Source organism: Amyelois transitella, chromosome 7 (assembly GCF_032362555.1).
Source record: "Amyelois transitella isolate CPQ chromosome 7, ilAmyTran1.1, whole genome shotgun sequence".
NCBI lineage: Eukaryota > Metazoa > Arthropoda > Insecta > Lepidoptera > Pyralidae > Amyelois > Amyelois transitella.
In genome coordinates this window covers 11,719,205-11,734,276 of record NC_083510.1, presented here as the reverse complement: position 1 = coordinate 11,734,276, position 15,072 = coordinate 11,719,205, and the positions used below count along the sequence as shown (strand labels likewise).

General features: G+C 38.9%; 2 protein-coding genes across 2 annotated transcripts; one reads left to right on the top strand and one right to left on the bottom strand.

Moving 5' to 3' along the window:
• Positions 1–716: 716 nt before the first annotated feature.
• LOC106130810 (cytochrome P450 4d2) lies at positions 717–8,362 on the top strand. Its single transcript, XM_060945149.1, has 10 exons — positions 717–797; positions 1,576–1,665; positions 2,290–2,400; positions 2,789–2,974; positions 3,749–3,945; positions 4,380–4,416; positions 4,970–5,168; positions 5,391–5,536; positions 5,901–6,080; positions 8,093–8,362. Exons 2-10 carry the CDS (start codon positions 1,581–1,583, stop codon positions 8,266–8,268), a joined length of 1,317 nt encoding a protein of 438 aa, XP_060801132.1. The 5' UTR covers positions 717–797; positions 1,576–1,580; the 3' UTR covers positions 8,269–8,362.
• Positions 8,363–8,554: 192 nt separating this feature from the next.
• Positions 8,555–13,923, bottom strand: LOC106130821 (cytochrome P450 4d8). Its single transcript, XM_013329752.2, has 10 exons — positions 13,654–13,923; positions 13,208–13,297; positions 12,473–12,583; positions 11,712–11,897; positions 11,188–11,384; positions 11,049–11,091; positions 10,684–10,882; positions 10,299–10,444; positions 9,583–9,762; positions 8,555–9,188 (listed from the first exon to the last, which is right to left on the bottom strand). The coding sequence occupies exons 1-10, from the start codon at positions 13,811–13,813 to the stop codon at positions 9,016–9,018; spliced, it is 1,485 nt and encodes a 494-aa protein (XP_013185206.1). The 5' UTR covers positions 13,814–13,923; the 3' UTR covers positions 8,555–9,015.
• Positions 13,924–15,072: the final 1,149 nt, after the last annotated feature.

Sequence of the window (15,072 nt, the reverse complement as noted above, 5' to 3'; positions counted from 1 at the left end):
GAAGTCGCGGGCACAGCTAGTGTAGGATATAATATTATCTTGCTGGCCACTATTCTCATCTCTCTCAGTTCTCATAAATAGAAGAATAGATAGGATTTTCTCAGTGTTTATTTGAACAGTTTCATCATTTGAGCCTCTGAATTTGTGTGTGTGTCAAAATAAAAAAAAGCTTATTGCTTTTTTTAGATAGGCCATTATTGACAAATGAAACATAGCGGCGGAGGATGCAACTGAAACATAAATAGATATAAGAGAGACTATATTTAAGACTTACTTTGGGGCTAGCTCAATCACTGCATTTCGTCTTTATATTAATTTAAATAAGAATCATGTACATACATAAGTAGAGTGTATTATACTAATTTACTGGTTTTTGTGTGACTACAACATATCATATTTAAATTTAGGTTTCCTCAACTTTACCTTGAGATGCCCATGGTTTATCTATTGTTTTATTTTTTGGTCCATTTGAGCATAATAACCTTTGCATAAATTATTATATAAGGATGAAAAATAATCATAAATTTATGAATTCATAAAATTGGATCATCAGTTTTAAACGTACCTACACGAATCAAACATTTTAAGTAAATCTAAGTCTATTAAATTTTTATTAGTTAGGTGTAACATATCTTCTATGATGTGGATAACATGTTTGTTGTTGCTAACTGCTATAACGATTTCGATAAAATTGAAGAATAGAAAATTAACTAAATTGTCTAGACATTTTCCGAAATCAAGCTTACGGGAATTGCCGATTTTGGGACACGCTGCTAGCTTCCTTGGAGATTGCATAGGTAAGGTTAGATTGGTAGGTAAGAGATTCAATGAAATAAATAGATAAACATTTGACAAGAGTAAATGTATATACGATAAACTATGGATGAATTTGGGATTCTTCTTGTAGGTGATGTGTTCTAGCAATCTGGCTGAACGTGCATTTTTTTTATTTTTAAGACAAAGGATGAAGGCTTGAGTATATGTATGAATAAACAAGAATTTATTTGAAACTCTTGGGGTAGAAACTCTGGTACCGTGGGTCATGGTCCCATCAGCTTTTCCGTCAAATGTCGCAAAAGCTGATTGAGGTATCTCGTGACCGGAGGGCTGGAAATTATCTCGCTCAGAGAATCAGCATTGCCATTCAAATTGGCAATGCTGCCAGCCTTCTGGGTACACTCCCTCATGTTGATGCTATGCAGGGACTGTAAAATTTGTAAATTAAATTTTAGCGTGTAATTTTCTTCCACTTTTATAAGTAGTTTTAGTTTTTAACAAGAATTATTTTAATCAGATCAGTTAGATATTTGGTATTTATTTCCTGTTTATAACCAATTCACTTATAGTTTCTTGGAGTCAAATCGTTATTGGCACAGTTTAAATAGGGACGTGTACCGATTATTACCAGTAAAACATATCGAAAGATACAACAATTTTCATCCCTAACCCAACAAAAACTTTAAGCAGACATTCCTGTCCACCTCTTCTTTAAGTTATTTATTTAATTTATATGGACAAATCACAGAAATTGAGCCTAACCTTTCCTAAGACGCCATTTTGATGTAATTCTTTCAGATCTCATGAGGAGTTTCGAACAGGTTGGCCGTGACGCTCTGGCCAATGATGGGATCGTGAGCATATGGTTGGTCAATAAATTGATAGTGGGTAAGCTGTTTTAATCTACATACACACGTATAGTCACGTCTATATCCCTTGCGGGGAAGACAGAGCTAACGGTCCCAAAAAGACTGATAGGCCACGTTCAGCTTTTTGGCTTGTTGATAGAATTGAGACCCAAATAGTGACAGGTTGCTAGCCCTTCGCCATCGGTTGAAAACGTAGGTTCCTTATGTGGTCTAAAAGTGCACTAAGATGCTTTATCGAAATTCTCTCGGCAACAGAAATTAGCGCGAGATCTCCTGAATACATACCATAACCTGTATTTGTTTGTATGTGGCGCTAAATTGGCGCGGACAAAGCTGCGGGTGTAAGATAGTAATAAATAAATAAATAATAATAAATAAATATATACGGGACAAATCACACAGATTGAGTTAGCCTCGAAGTAAGTTCGAGACTTGTGTTACGAGATACTAACTCAACGATACTATATTTTTATAATTAATACTTATATAGATAAACATCCAAGACCCAGGCCAATCAGAAAAAGTTCTTTTCTCATCACGCCCTGGCCGGGATTCGAACCCAGGACCTCTGGTGTCACAGACAAGCGTACTACCGCTACGCCACAGAGGCCGTATAGTGTCTATTATAATCAATTTCTTACAGTTCTAGCAGATCCAAATGATATAGAAGTAGTAATGAAGGAATGCCTCGACAAGGATAAAATAAACGACGTCGCGAAAGATCTCGTCGGATCAGGGAGTATTATTGCACCAGGTGAGAAATTATTGGTGCCGTGTGGTTCCCGGCACCATTATAAAAAAGAATAGGACCACTCCGTCTCTTTCCCATGGATGTCGTGAAAGGCGACTAAGGGATAGGCTTATAAACTTGGGATTCTTCTTTTAGGCGACAGGCTAGCGACCTGTCACTATTTGAATCTCAATTGTATCATTAAGCCGAACAGCTGAACGTGACCTATCAGTATTTTTAAGGCTGTTGGCTTTGTCTACCCCGCAAGGGATATAGACGTGACCAGTTGTATGTATGGTCCTATTATTTTTTCCATTGGTGTCGGGAACCACACGGCAGCAATAGAGAAAAGAATATACTATCATTGTCATTATAATATAACTAGATTTAAATAGACCCAAATTTTTTTCAGCATTAATATGGCGTCCTCGTCGCAAGATCCTCGCTCCAACGTTTGCTCCTAAAACTCTTAACGGCTACGTCCAAATATTTGTCAAGCAGAGTGATATATTTTTGGACATTCTATCCAATAGCGAGGGCAACGGTGATCTTTCTATATTCGATAAGGCCACTAGGTACTCCATGGATTCTATTTGTGGTAAGCACTGACATAATTAAGTGGATACTCAAAGCAACGAATTTACTTAAAAACTACATCTAGTTTTTGTCAAAACTTAGTTTAAGGGTTACGTCATACGACTATCGCTGTATTAGTGCCGTGTGGTTCCCGGCACCAATACAAAAAATAATAGCAACCTGTCACTATTTGGATCTCAATTCCATCATTAAGCCGAGCAGCTGAACGTGGCCATTCAGTCTCTTCGGGACTGTTGGCTCTGTCTACCCCGTAAGGGATATAGATGTGACTATATGTATTGTATGTTTATATGTATGTTTGGTGCCGGGAACCACACGGCATCGAAAATCTCAAATAAATTAGTGATTTCCAAAATAGGTAATTCTTCTAATCAATATTCAATAGCTGTCAAAAATTTATTTGGGGTGGAAATAGAGGAATTCGACTTTTCATATGTTTTTTTAGAAATACTGGAATAGAAAAGGGTATGTTAAGATGGTTCGGTCATGTGGAGAGGGTGAATGAAAGCAGGTTGACTAAGCAGATATACAAGGAGAGTGTGGAGGGAAAGGTCGGAGTGGGAAGACCTAGACGAACGTATCTTGATCAAATTAAGGACGTCCTGGTAAAGGGTCAGGTCAAAAGTACCGGAAACCGCCGAGCTTGCATGAAGAGAGTTATGAATTTGGATGAAGCGAAGGAATGCAGAGATCGTGGCAAGTGGAAAGAGGTAGTCTCTGCCTACCCCTCCGGAAAAGAGGCGTGATTTTATGTATGTATGTATGTTTTTTTTAGAAACCACATTAGACACAGATATCAAGTGTCAAAGCCAGCCCGACCATCCGGTGTTAGAATCTTTTGCCACTTTCTGCAAACTGGTGGTCCTCCGCGCCGCGAGACCTTGGTACCACTCTGATCAGATCTACAAATGGTGCTCCGACTACCCTCATTTCCAGAATTCGATCGCAGTTTTGAAACAATTTATCAAGGAGGTAAGGTTTTCAACATATGTATGTATTTGATTGATTGATTATATCTTTGAGTCAAAATGATGAAAAAAAAATGCTGAGTTGATTGACTGGACTTCATTTCCGATTCAAAGCTACTTCGTGATAATTTCAATCTAAGAGTCTTAGTGCCGTGTGGTTCTCGGCACTAATATAAAAAATTATAGGACCAGTCCATCTCTTCTTCTCATTCCAAAAAGCGACTAAGGGATAGGTTTATAAATTAGGGATTTCTTTTAGGCGATTTTAGGCGGCTAGTAACCTGTCACTATTTTTAATCTCAATTCTATCCTTTAGCATAACAGCTAAACGTGACCTTCACAATATAAGTCTTCAAGCCTGCTGAGGCTCTGTCTACAAAGGGATATAGACGTGATTGTATGAATAAATTATTATTAGATAATATGTTTTTATTGCAGATTATAGCATCAAAACGAGAACAATTGACGAAAATAGGTAATTTCTTTTTTACTGTTTTGAGCTCAAGGTTAGTAAAGTCTAGAATGACCAAGAAGAAACAGCGGTCTATTTCTGGGCTAATTCAGAATAGTAAGTTTGCTTTCAAGGCACAAAGCCTACTGGACTAACTGATCTCATCGGGAGATAGCAAGGGTTTCCCATACTTGGACCTGGGTTTAAAGGTACTCCTTTTAGTAGATTGTGCGACTTACCACATTCACCTTACTTTTATCGGGCTTCTTAGTCACAAAACTGGACGAGGTTTTCAAAGTAATGCAAGTTTATTTTAGTTCTCAAAATGTTGTTAAAGCATGTGTAGCGGCTCGACCGCCACCAAAGGGAAGCTAGGTGTGATGCCTGGAGAAACGCGGCACCTACTTGTATTTATGCTCCAATCCGCGAAATCTTCGTTTGCGCGATTTAGATTCTTCGCTCCTATTGGTTGAGCACGTCAATTTCTTCGCGATGGTTGACAGTTGTTGTGTGATTGGCTGTTTGTGACCTGTGGTGTAGAGATGTTGCCACACATGCTTCTGATTGTATTGTACAGATAAGAAAGTCATCAAGGTCCAAAGTCTACTGGACCTGCTGATGTCATCCGATGACGGCAAGGGTTTCTCAGACTTGGAGCTGCAGGAGGAGACGCTGGTGGTGGTGCTAGCCGGGACGGACACGTCTGCTGCCGGGGCCTCCTTCGCAGCTCTGCTGATGGCCAAACATTCTGATGTTCAGGAGAAGGTTTATCGAGAGTAAGTTTGGTCGACATTCTTCTCTTTTTTTCCACTGAACGTCATTAGGGGCAATTACAATCCCTTTAAATCTACGTTGTAAGTTACAACAATAATCTGACTTACTTAGGACTTCCCTGACTTAGCCACGTGCTCATACTTATGGAAGACACATCCAACTTAAGCACCAAGAGAATTATGACTTATTTCGTTTGTTACCTATATATGTTTTTCAACTTTAAGGTTAATGGATGTTCTCGGAAATCGGCCAGTTCAAGCGGAAGATCTACCAAAGCTGAAGTATTTGGAGGCAGTTCTGAAAGAGACGCTCCGACTGTACCCGCCGGTGCCTCTCCTCTTCAAGAAATCACAAAATAATCTCAAATTGTGTAAGGATTTTTCATTTTACGCATAAATATATGGCTTATGTGTTACGGAGAATAAAGTCTCAATAGTCACGAAGTTTAAATGCTTTGGAAAAAATTATAGGATCAGTCCATCTCTTTCCAATGGATGTCGTAGAAGGCGACTAAGGGATAGGCTTATAAACTTGGGATTTCTTTGAGGCGGTGGGCTAGCAACCCATCAATATTTTGAATCTCAATTCTATCCTTAAGCATAACAGCTTAATGGTGGAATCAGGATCCAAATAAGAAAATGAAAGAATTACACCCTCCATGGGTATGTTTCTGAGCCATGTATGCGCTTTATAAAAGCAATAGCTAAAATATATCCCTTTATTCTCCTCTGCAGCATCAGAAGTGACTCTTCCATCTGACCTGACCATCGCAGTTAATATATGGGCCCTTCACCGCAACATAAAGTACTGGGGTGATGATGCTGAGATCTTTAGACCTGAGCGGTTCTTCGGGAATACTCCGACGCACCAATATGCTTACGTACCTTTTGGTAAAGGGCCTAGGATGTGTCTTGGTAAGTTGTCCAGCTAAAAATTAGGGAAGACAGATTTCTGCCCTTTTTTACGCGTGGGAAAAGAGTAAGAGCGCGTTGTCTGCCGCTTTGGGATGCCCTATGTCTTAAGGCGCGAATGGTACAAAATTCAATAAGTCCATTTCGCAGTTGGGTCAATTTGTGATTTGTGAGAATTGGCAATATCGCTAAGGTGATTATACCAGCGCCGTGTGGTTCCCGGCACCAATACAAAAAATAATAGGACCACTTCATCTCTTTCCCATGGATGTCGTAAAAGGCTACTAAGGGATAGGCTTACAAACTTGGAATTCTTTTTTAAGCGATGGGCTAGCAACCTGTCACTAGTTGAATCTCAACATACATACATACATACATAAAATCACGCCTCTTTCCCGGAGGGGTAGGCAGAGACTACCTCTTTCCACTTGCTACGATCTCTGCATACTTCTTTCGCTTCGTCCACATTCATAACTCTCTTCATACAAGCTCGGCGGTTTCGGGTACTTTTGACCTGACCCTTTACCAGGACGTCCTTAATTTGATCAAGATACGTTCGTCTAGGTCTTCCCACTCCGACCTTTCCCTCCACACTCTCCTTGTATATCTGCTTAGTCAACCTGCTTTCATTCATCCTCTCCACATGACCGAACCATCTTAACATACCCTTTTCTATTCCTGTAACTACATCTTCTTTCACATCACAACATTCCCTTATCACGCTGTTCCTTATCCTGTCACTCAATTTCACACCCATCATACTCCTTAACGCTCTCATTTCCACTGCATTTATTCTGCTTTCATGCTTCTTTTGCCATACCCAACTTTCACTCCCATACATTAATGTCGGGACCAACACGCCCCTGTGCACAGCCAGTCGAGCCTTTTTGGATAGTTTCTGACTGCTCATAAAGGCATGCAAAGCTCCATTCACCATGTTCCCCGCGTTCACTCTCCTTTCAATATCACTATCATACTTGCCATCTGATGTAAACTTTGATCCTAGATATACAAACTCTTTCACTTGCTCCACTTTTTCTCCTCCAATCAAAATATTACATGCTGTCATTTCTTTCTCCATTTCAAAAACCAGTGTTTTAGTTTTACTTACGTTCACTTTCATTCCTTTCTCTTTTAAAGCTTCATGCATACAGTTTACCATCTCCTGTAACTCCTCCGCTGATGACGCCAGTATAACCTGATCGTCGGCATAGAGCAGACATTTGACGAGTAACTCATTCATCCTTAATCCACTTTTAGACTCTTTCAAATCTGTCAAACAGCTATCCATAAATAGGTTGAACAGCCACGGTGACGCAACACATCCTTGCCTAACGCCTTTGAATCTCAATTCTATCGTTAAGCCAAATAGCTGAACGTGGCCATTCAGTCTTTTCAAGACTGTTGGCTCTGTCTACCCCGCAAGGGATATAGACGTGACCATATGTATGTATGTATGTGATTATACCAAATGGAAATTATATCAATTGCGCTCCCCCGCCGACTTACTCTCGGGCTCTTCTTTGATGTTTAAAACACCTGCTAAGTGTATAATGTACGTAAATTTAAATATGAGGGTCACTGCACATTCCAGCTCATTAGTACAGTCTCACGTGTTGACCTGCTGGATCAGACCTTGATTCTTAGAAATCAACATGAGGAACTGTTGATGAAAATCTGAACCATTATCATGTGCCGTGTGGTTCCCGGCACCAGTACAAAAAAAGAATAGGATCACTCCATCTCTTTCCCATGGATGTCGTTAAAGGCGACTAAGGGATAGGCTTACAAACTTGGGATTCTTTTTTAAGCGATGGGCTAGCAACCTGTCGCTATATGAATCTCAATTCTATAATAAAGCCAAATAGCTGAACGTGGCATATCAGTCCTTTCAAGACTGTTGGCTCTGTCTACCCCACAAGGGATATAGACGTGACCATATGTATGTATGTATCATGTGTTGTGACCGCGAAACTAGTAATCTTTACATATTGATTTCAATAATAATTTTGTAGGTGCAAATTACGCCATGCTGTCCATGAAGACAGTCTTGGCGTCGTTGGTGCGTCGGTTCCGACTGCTGCCGCCCACTGCCGGGTTCGAAGCTGGGGAGTTGCCCACCAAATTTGAGATAATGTTGAAGCATGTTGGCAACTTTGAACTGCAGCTTGCACGAAGGATAAAGGACTGAAATATTATCTACACATACATAAAATCACGCATTTTTCCCGGAGGGGTAGGCAGAGACTACATCTTTCCACTTGCCACGATCTCTGAATACTTCCTTCACTCCATCCACATTAATAACTCTCTTCATGCAAGCTCGGCGGTTTCGGGTACTCTTGACCTGACCCTTTGCCAGGACGTCCAATAATTTCACAATTAAATACTTAAATAATTGTATTCTAAACTTTTCTTCAAGACACTGTAAAATACACGTATACGAGTACATGATTCGTATAATCAAAATAAACATGGAATTCTGCAATATTTTTATTTAGATACCTTTTAAAAAAATCCTTAGAGTGTCCTTTGCACTACACCAATCGTTAGGTAGAATAAAATGGAAATTCAGAAAAAGAGTTTATACTATATCAAGAACTCGACCATGACTTTTAAGATTCTGATAAATTAAGAATAAATTAAAACAAGAACTCTAATCATACATACATACATACATATGGTCACGTCTATATCCCTTGCGGGGTAGACAGAGCCAACAGTCTTGAAAAGACTGAATGGCCAAGTTCAGCTATTTGGCTTAATGATAGAATTGAGATTCAAATAGTGACAGGTTGCTAGCCCATCGCCTCAAAGAGGAATCCCAAGTTTATAAGCCTATCCCTTAGTCGCCTTTTACGACATCCATGGGAAAGAGATGGAGTGGTTCTATTCTTTTTGTAATAGTGCCGGGAACCACACGAGTCTAATGATGTCATCATTTTCTAAGTTGGAGCTGCAATTGGAAGTTGCCGACGTGTTTCATCATGATCTCGCAGCGGGTCGGCAGCTCCTCTTGAGATCCGAACCCGGCAGTGGGTGGAAGAAGCCGGTACCGCCGCACCAGAGACGCTAGGACGGTCTTCATTGACATCATGGCGTATTCAGCTCCTGTCATAAAAATCATGGTAGGATCAAGGCGACTAAGTGAAAGCGGACGAGGATTTACAAGGCAAGAGTGAATAAGCATTATTTGAGCTTGCATGTACCACCTTAGGCCTCATCTTGGTTACCACCATTCAGATTGAGGTCAAACGCACTCTAATAAAACTGGCTTATAAACTTGAGATTCTTCTTTTAGGCGATTGGCTAGCAACCTGTCTCTATTTGAATCTTAATTCTACCATTAAGCCAAACAGCTGAATGTGGCCAATCAGTCTTTTTAAGAATGTTGGCTCTGTCAACCCCTTATGTGATATATACGTGAATATATGTATGTGTATGTATGTAACAAAATTGAACTACATAAATAGATTCAATGATCATACAAAACAAAATAGCTTACCAAGACACATCCTAGGGCCTCTTCCAAAAGGGATGTAAACATACGGATGAGTTGGAGGGTCTTCGAGGAATCGTTCAGGTCTGAAGGTGTCTGCGTCGCCACTCCAGTACTTGGTGTTGCGGTGGAGAGCCCAGATGTGGACCAGAGCTGTTGAGCCAGGTACAAGGACGACGCCAGGAGCTGAAAATGGTAAAGGAAGCTCTTAAACTGAAAGCTTAAAAACTATCAAATCAAAATCAACTCCGAAAATGTTGTGCTTTAGCCATTGCATTAAATTTCCAAAATTTCATGAGAATCTTTAAGCGTTCACGGAAAGAAATTATTATGCATTTTCCGATTTTAAAAATGGAGACAGTCCGGTTAAAGTGTACAAGTGAAATATCGATATACTGATTCCAGGCCTAGAAGTACAGTATAGTGTAGTGGTAGAATCACGCCTGTTTCCCATTGGGGCAGGTAGAGACTATGGATTTCCACTTGCTACGATCCTTACAGACCTCTCCCGCTTCCTCGACACTCATTACTCTTTTCATGCATATTCGACGATTACGGGTACTCCTAACATCTGCCTTTTTCAAGACATGAAGACAGACTAACGAAAGGAATTTATAAGACAGAGCTGACTGTAAAAGTGGGACAGGGCCGGCCGCGTCGAACTTTTAAGGAGAAATCATTTTCGAAATAGCATTTATGAGATAAATATCATGGGAACTCACTAAGTGTGACGTCTTTGGGTGGGTTCTTCATGACAACTGGCACTGGAGGGTACAACCGAAGGGTCTCCTTTACTACTGCCTCTAAATACTTCAGCTTGGGCAAGTCTTCTGGTTGAACTGGTCGATCTTCCAGTACTGTGATTACTCTATAAAAGTTAATAAGAGATATTAAAAGATTTTCTGACTTTGAATGGAATCCATGAGCTTGAAAGATTTTTAATTATCTGTCCACTTTTGTAATTGTTAAATTACAAAAGTGGACAGAAAAACAGTAAGAATCAGAAAAATGCAAATTAAAGGTGAACATAATATGGCATATTATTTTCATCTCTAGGTACTGATAAATACCTTTAAAACCGAAATTAATAACAATCCAACCACATACTCTTGATAGACTTTCTGCTGAACCTCGGGGTGTTTGGCCATCAGCAGTGCAGCGAAAGAAGCTCCCACAGAAGAAGTGTCCGTGCCAGCCAGTACCACGACTAATGACTCTTCTTGCAGCTCCAGGTCTGTGAAACCTTTGCCGTCTTCCGAAGAGATGAGCAGATCCAGTAGACTTTGTACTTTGGTTATTTTCTTGTCTATAAATAGAAGTAGAATCTCAAATGAATTTAAATTTATTGAGTTAGGAAAAGGCATAATCAGTCAAGTCAGAATTAAAAGAAGAGCAAGCTAATGGAAATCAAACAGCCGAAGGATTTTAAGAAAAGCAAAATATTTAGGAGAAGTTGTGAGGTATGTACGTACTTGCATTAGTTTTCTCAAAATTTTCTCGTTTTGATATTATAATCTGCAATCAAAAAATTACAGAATGTTATCCATTTTTTCTTAATTACACTATAATGAGAATATTTCTTCTAAGAGTTCATCAAATCAATGAACTAACCTTCCTTACAAACTGCTTCAAAACTTCGGCCGAGCTCTTGAACTGCGGGTAGTCCCAGGACCATTTGTAGATGGCGTCAGAGTGGTACCAGGGTCTCACCATCCGAAGAGCAGCCAGCTTGCAATGCAGGGCGAAGGACTGAGGCACCGGGTGCTGCGGCTGGCTTTGAGATTTCACCTCCGTACCCAGGGTTGTTTCTGAAAGAGTTTTGATGTAATGATGAGTTAAATAATGACGGACATTTTGTTTGTTAAGATTTTATATTTCTGGTTTGGTTTTGGAATCTAGCTGTAACAATATTGATAAGAGATTCATTGTTCCTTTATCTTACTATGCTCGATCTTCTTTATCCAACCCACATACCCAGTTCCGTTTATTTGGAATCAACTCAACCCACTTATTTGCTTGCACTTTATGTAAAAACCAGGTACATGCCAGGCGCCTCTACGTTTTTACGTCTCCGCATCTTGCAATATTGTAAAGCTCTTCAACAATGTCTACTTTTACCAAATTGGTCCACTTACCACAAACTGAATCCATAGAGTATCTAGTGACTTTATCAAATATAGAGACGTCACCATTGTTCTCGTCTGCTTCTAGCTTCTCCAGTAAGATATGGCTCTGCTTGGAGAATATTTGGACAAAACTGTTGAGTGTCTTCGGAGAAAATATTGGAGCCAGGATCTTACGTCGCGGACGCCAAATCGATACTGAGGAGAGGACAAATTTAAAGCAATTATATCTGAAATATGTACTGAAATAAAAGAGCATATTTGTTTGTGACCATCACTGAAGACTCGATGAATTTGACCAAAGTTTAACTAGCCGTAGTTGTGCAATCACTTATAATAGATCCAATAGATACGAGTATGATTATTTTACATGACACTGTTTTTCAAGTTCCGAGCCTCTCATCTCATCTCCAATTTTTCCCGGGTTCACTCTCCAACGCTATAGTTCAGAGCTCAGGATTCGCTTTATTTAGAACTAGCTGTGCCCGCGACTTCGTCCGCATGGAATAATTATTTTGGGCATCATTGAAGCCCTCGAAGATGAATAATATTCGCCTTTTTTTCACATTTTCCATTATTTCTTCTCCTTATAGTTGCAGCGTGATTTTATATAGCCTAAAGCCTTCCTCGATAAATGGTCATTGAATACAATGCAAATTTTTTTTCAATTTGAACCAGTACTTCCTGAGATAAGCGCGTTCAAACAAACAAACAAACTCTTCAGCTTCAGCGTATAGATTTCTGGAATTTGTCCAAAAAGTATAGGTCCTTACCAGGTGCAAATATACTGCCATACCCAATGAGCTCCCTGGTCACGTTATTAAGGTCATCCTTCTTGAGGCACACCTTCATCACCACCTCTGCCACATCAGGATCTGTCACCACTGTAACATTTTCCGCCTGATTACATATTGACTTTGTAAATTCATATATCATTTTAGAGCATACAAAATGAAGTTAAGTGCACTTCGGGCAGATTTTTAGATTTTGACTTAAGACCCGTGTGGTATATCTATATTGTATGTATATGTACTTAAACGAGGAAGAGCAGACCAAGGGATAAAGATTGGATCTTTATACAAACGATGCAAAGGTAAATTGTAATTAGTCAAAATAGATGCAGTTATGAAGCAAAAAAACACACGTACCTACAAACAATCTCGCCTATATTCCTTGCGGGGTAGACAGAGTACACGTTCAGCTGTACAGCTTAATGATGGATTTAAGATTCAAATAGTGACAGGTTTCTGGCTCATCGCCTGCATAATATAAATCCCAAGTATATTAGTCTTTCTCTTAGTCGCCTTTAACGATATCTGTGGGACGATATGGAGTCGTCCTATTTGAAAGTGCCGAAATCCACACGGCAAAAAACACACACACGTACCTAAAGTTCACAAATTTTCATCATTAACCTAGCTAGTATCCATCATGTCTGTGAAGTTCATAGTTCTTCCCAGGATAACAATGGACATCAAATCCAAGACCTGAGGTGGAGCGGAGCTTACCAATGACCAGCTTATTGATCATCCACGCGCTGATCAGGCCATCATTAGCCAGGCTGTCGCGACCCAGTTGCTCGAGGCATCTCATTAGATCTGCAAAATGCTATTTGTATTAAGTTCGAATATTTCAACTTTAAGGCTCAATAAAGTTTTAAATAAATAAATAAAAATAGACACAATTTAATGTTTTAATACTGGAATTAACGAATGGTCTGATTATTAAATCAAGTAACGTTAATTAATCTTCCGACGTTTGAGACAAGTGAGTTTTTTTTTTGTTTTTTTTTTGGTAACAGGTAACAATTCTATCATCAAGCCAAACAGCTGAATGTGGCCTATCAGTCTTTACAAGACTGTTGGTTCTATCTACCCCGCAAGGGATATAGACGTGAGTATATGTATTTCAAAAAAGAGGCTTCTCAATTTAACTAGAATATTTATGCACTTACTTTCACAATCACCCCACAGGCTAGCAGCGTGGCCCAAAATCGGCAATTTCCTAAAACTAGCGCTCGGCAGTTGGTTCGCTAGTTTTCTTAATTTTCTGTTCTTCCATTTTGTAACTAAAAGAATCACCGCGAGGGAGAACAAGCAGAATTGCCACAACATTATTTCTTATCACAATTTGTTTCAGTTCAATCTAACAATTATTTAAATTTGACTCAAGATGTTGCTTTTCAAGAAAATTACTAATTATCATCTAATGTGTTAGGTACCTATTTACAAATATTATACAATCAATTCAGACAATATCATAATTTAAGATGATTGTCATGAAATGCCAATCAAATCTTTGACAACATTATTTATCTAATACCTAATAACATAATTCTACTTGAAAACAAGGAAAGAAAAGATTTAAGCGCTTATGAAAATTGTAACGAATTATGTCTAAATAAACTCTTGTAACTAACTTAAACTTATAATCACGTCTAAATCCCTTGCGGGGTAGATAGGGTCAACATTCTTGAAAATACTGATAGGCCTCGTTCAGCTGTTTGGCTTAGTGATAGAATTGAGATGAATGACAGTTTGCTAGCCCATCTCCAACAAGAGGGATCCCAAGTTTATAAGCGTATCCCTTAGTCGCCTTTTACGACATCCATGGGAAAGATATGGAGTGGTTCTATTCTTTTTTCTATTGATGCCAGGAACCACACGGCACCTGGTTTTCAAGTCTTATAAATAGCTATAGGCTCTTTCTAAATTTTATGGGAAAAAGTCGGCAATAGTGTGTGTGTTTATTTCTCTAATTGTTCTTAATCTACTATTAAATATTTCGTTGGTTTATCTTATTTAAGAGTTTTTTTCATTTTGGAAGTATGTAGGTATGTTTAATCAAGAAAATGTAATCGTTTCAGTAATTAAAACACAATAAACCAGCTTTGTAAAAGGAAATAAGAGAAATGTTCCCTTTTTGATTACACGAACCTTCTACTTCATTTATTTTATACTAGCGGTGCCCGCGACTCCGTCCGTGTGGAATAATTATTTTGGGCATTATTGAAGCCCTCAAGGGTGAATAATTTTACCTGTTTTCTTCAGATTTTCCATTGTTTCTTTGCTCCTAATAGTTGCAGCGTGATGTAATATAGCCCAAAGCCTTTCCCGATAAATGGTCTATTCAATACAAAAATTTTCAATTCGAACCAGCAGTTCCTCCTGAGATTAGCGCGTTCAAACAAATAAACAAACTCTTCAGCTTTATAATGTTAGTAAAGATTTTTTGGTATCCATATTTATTCTAATCCACTGATATTTTAAATGAGAAGTAGTAGGTATGTTTGTTTATTTGTTACCTTTTCACAGTTACTTAAACCTTACCATTTACTTCCAATGAATCTTGCATTTGTAAAGTGTGAGCATGG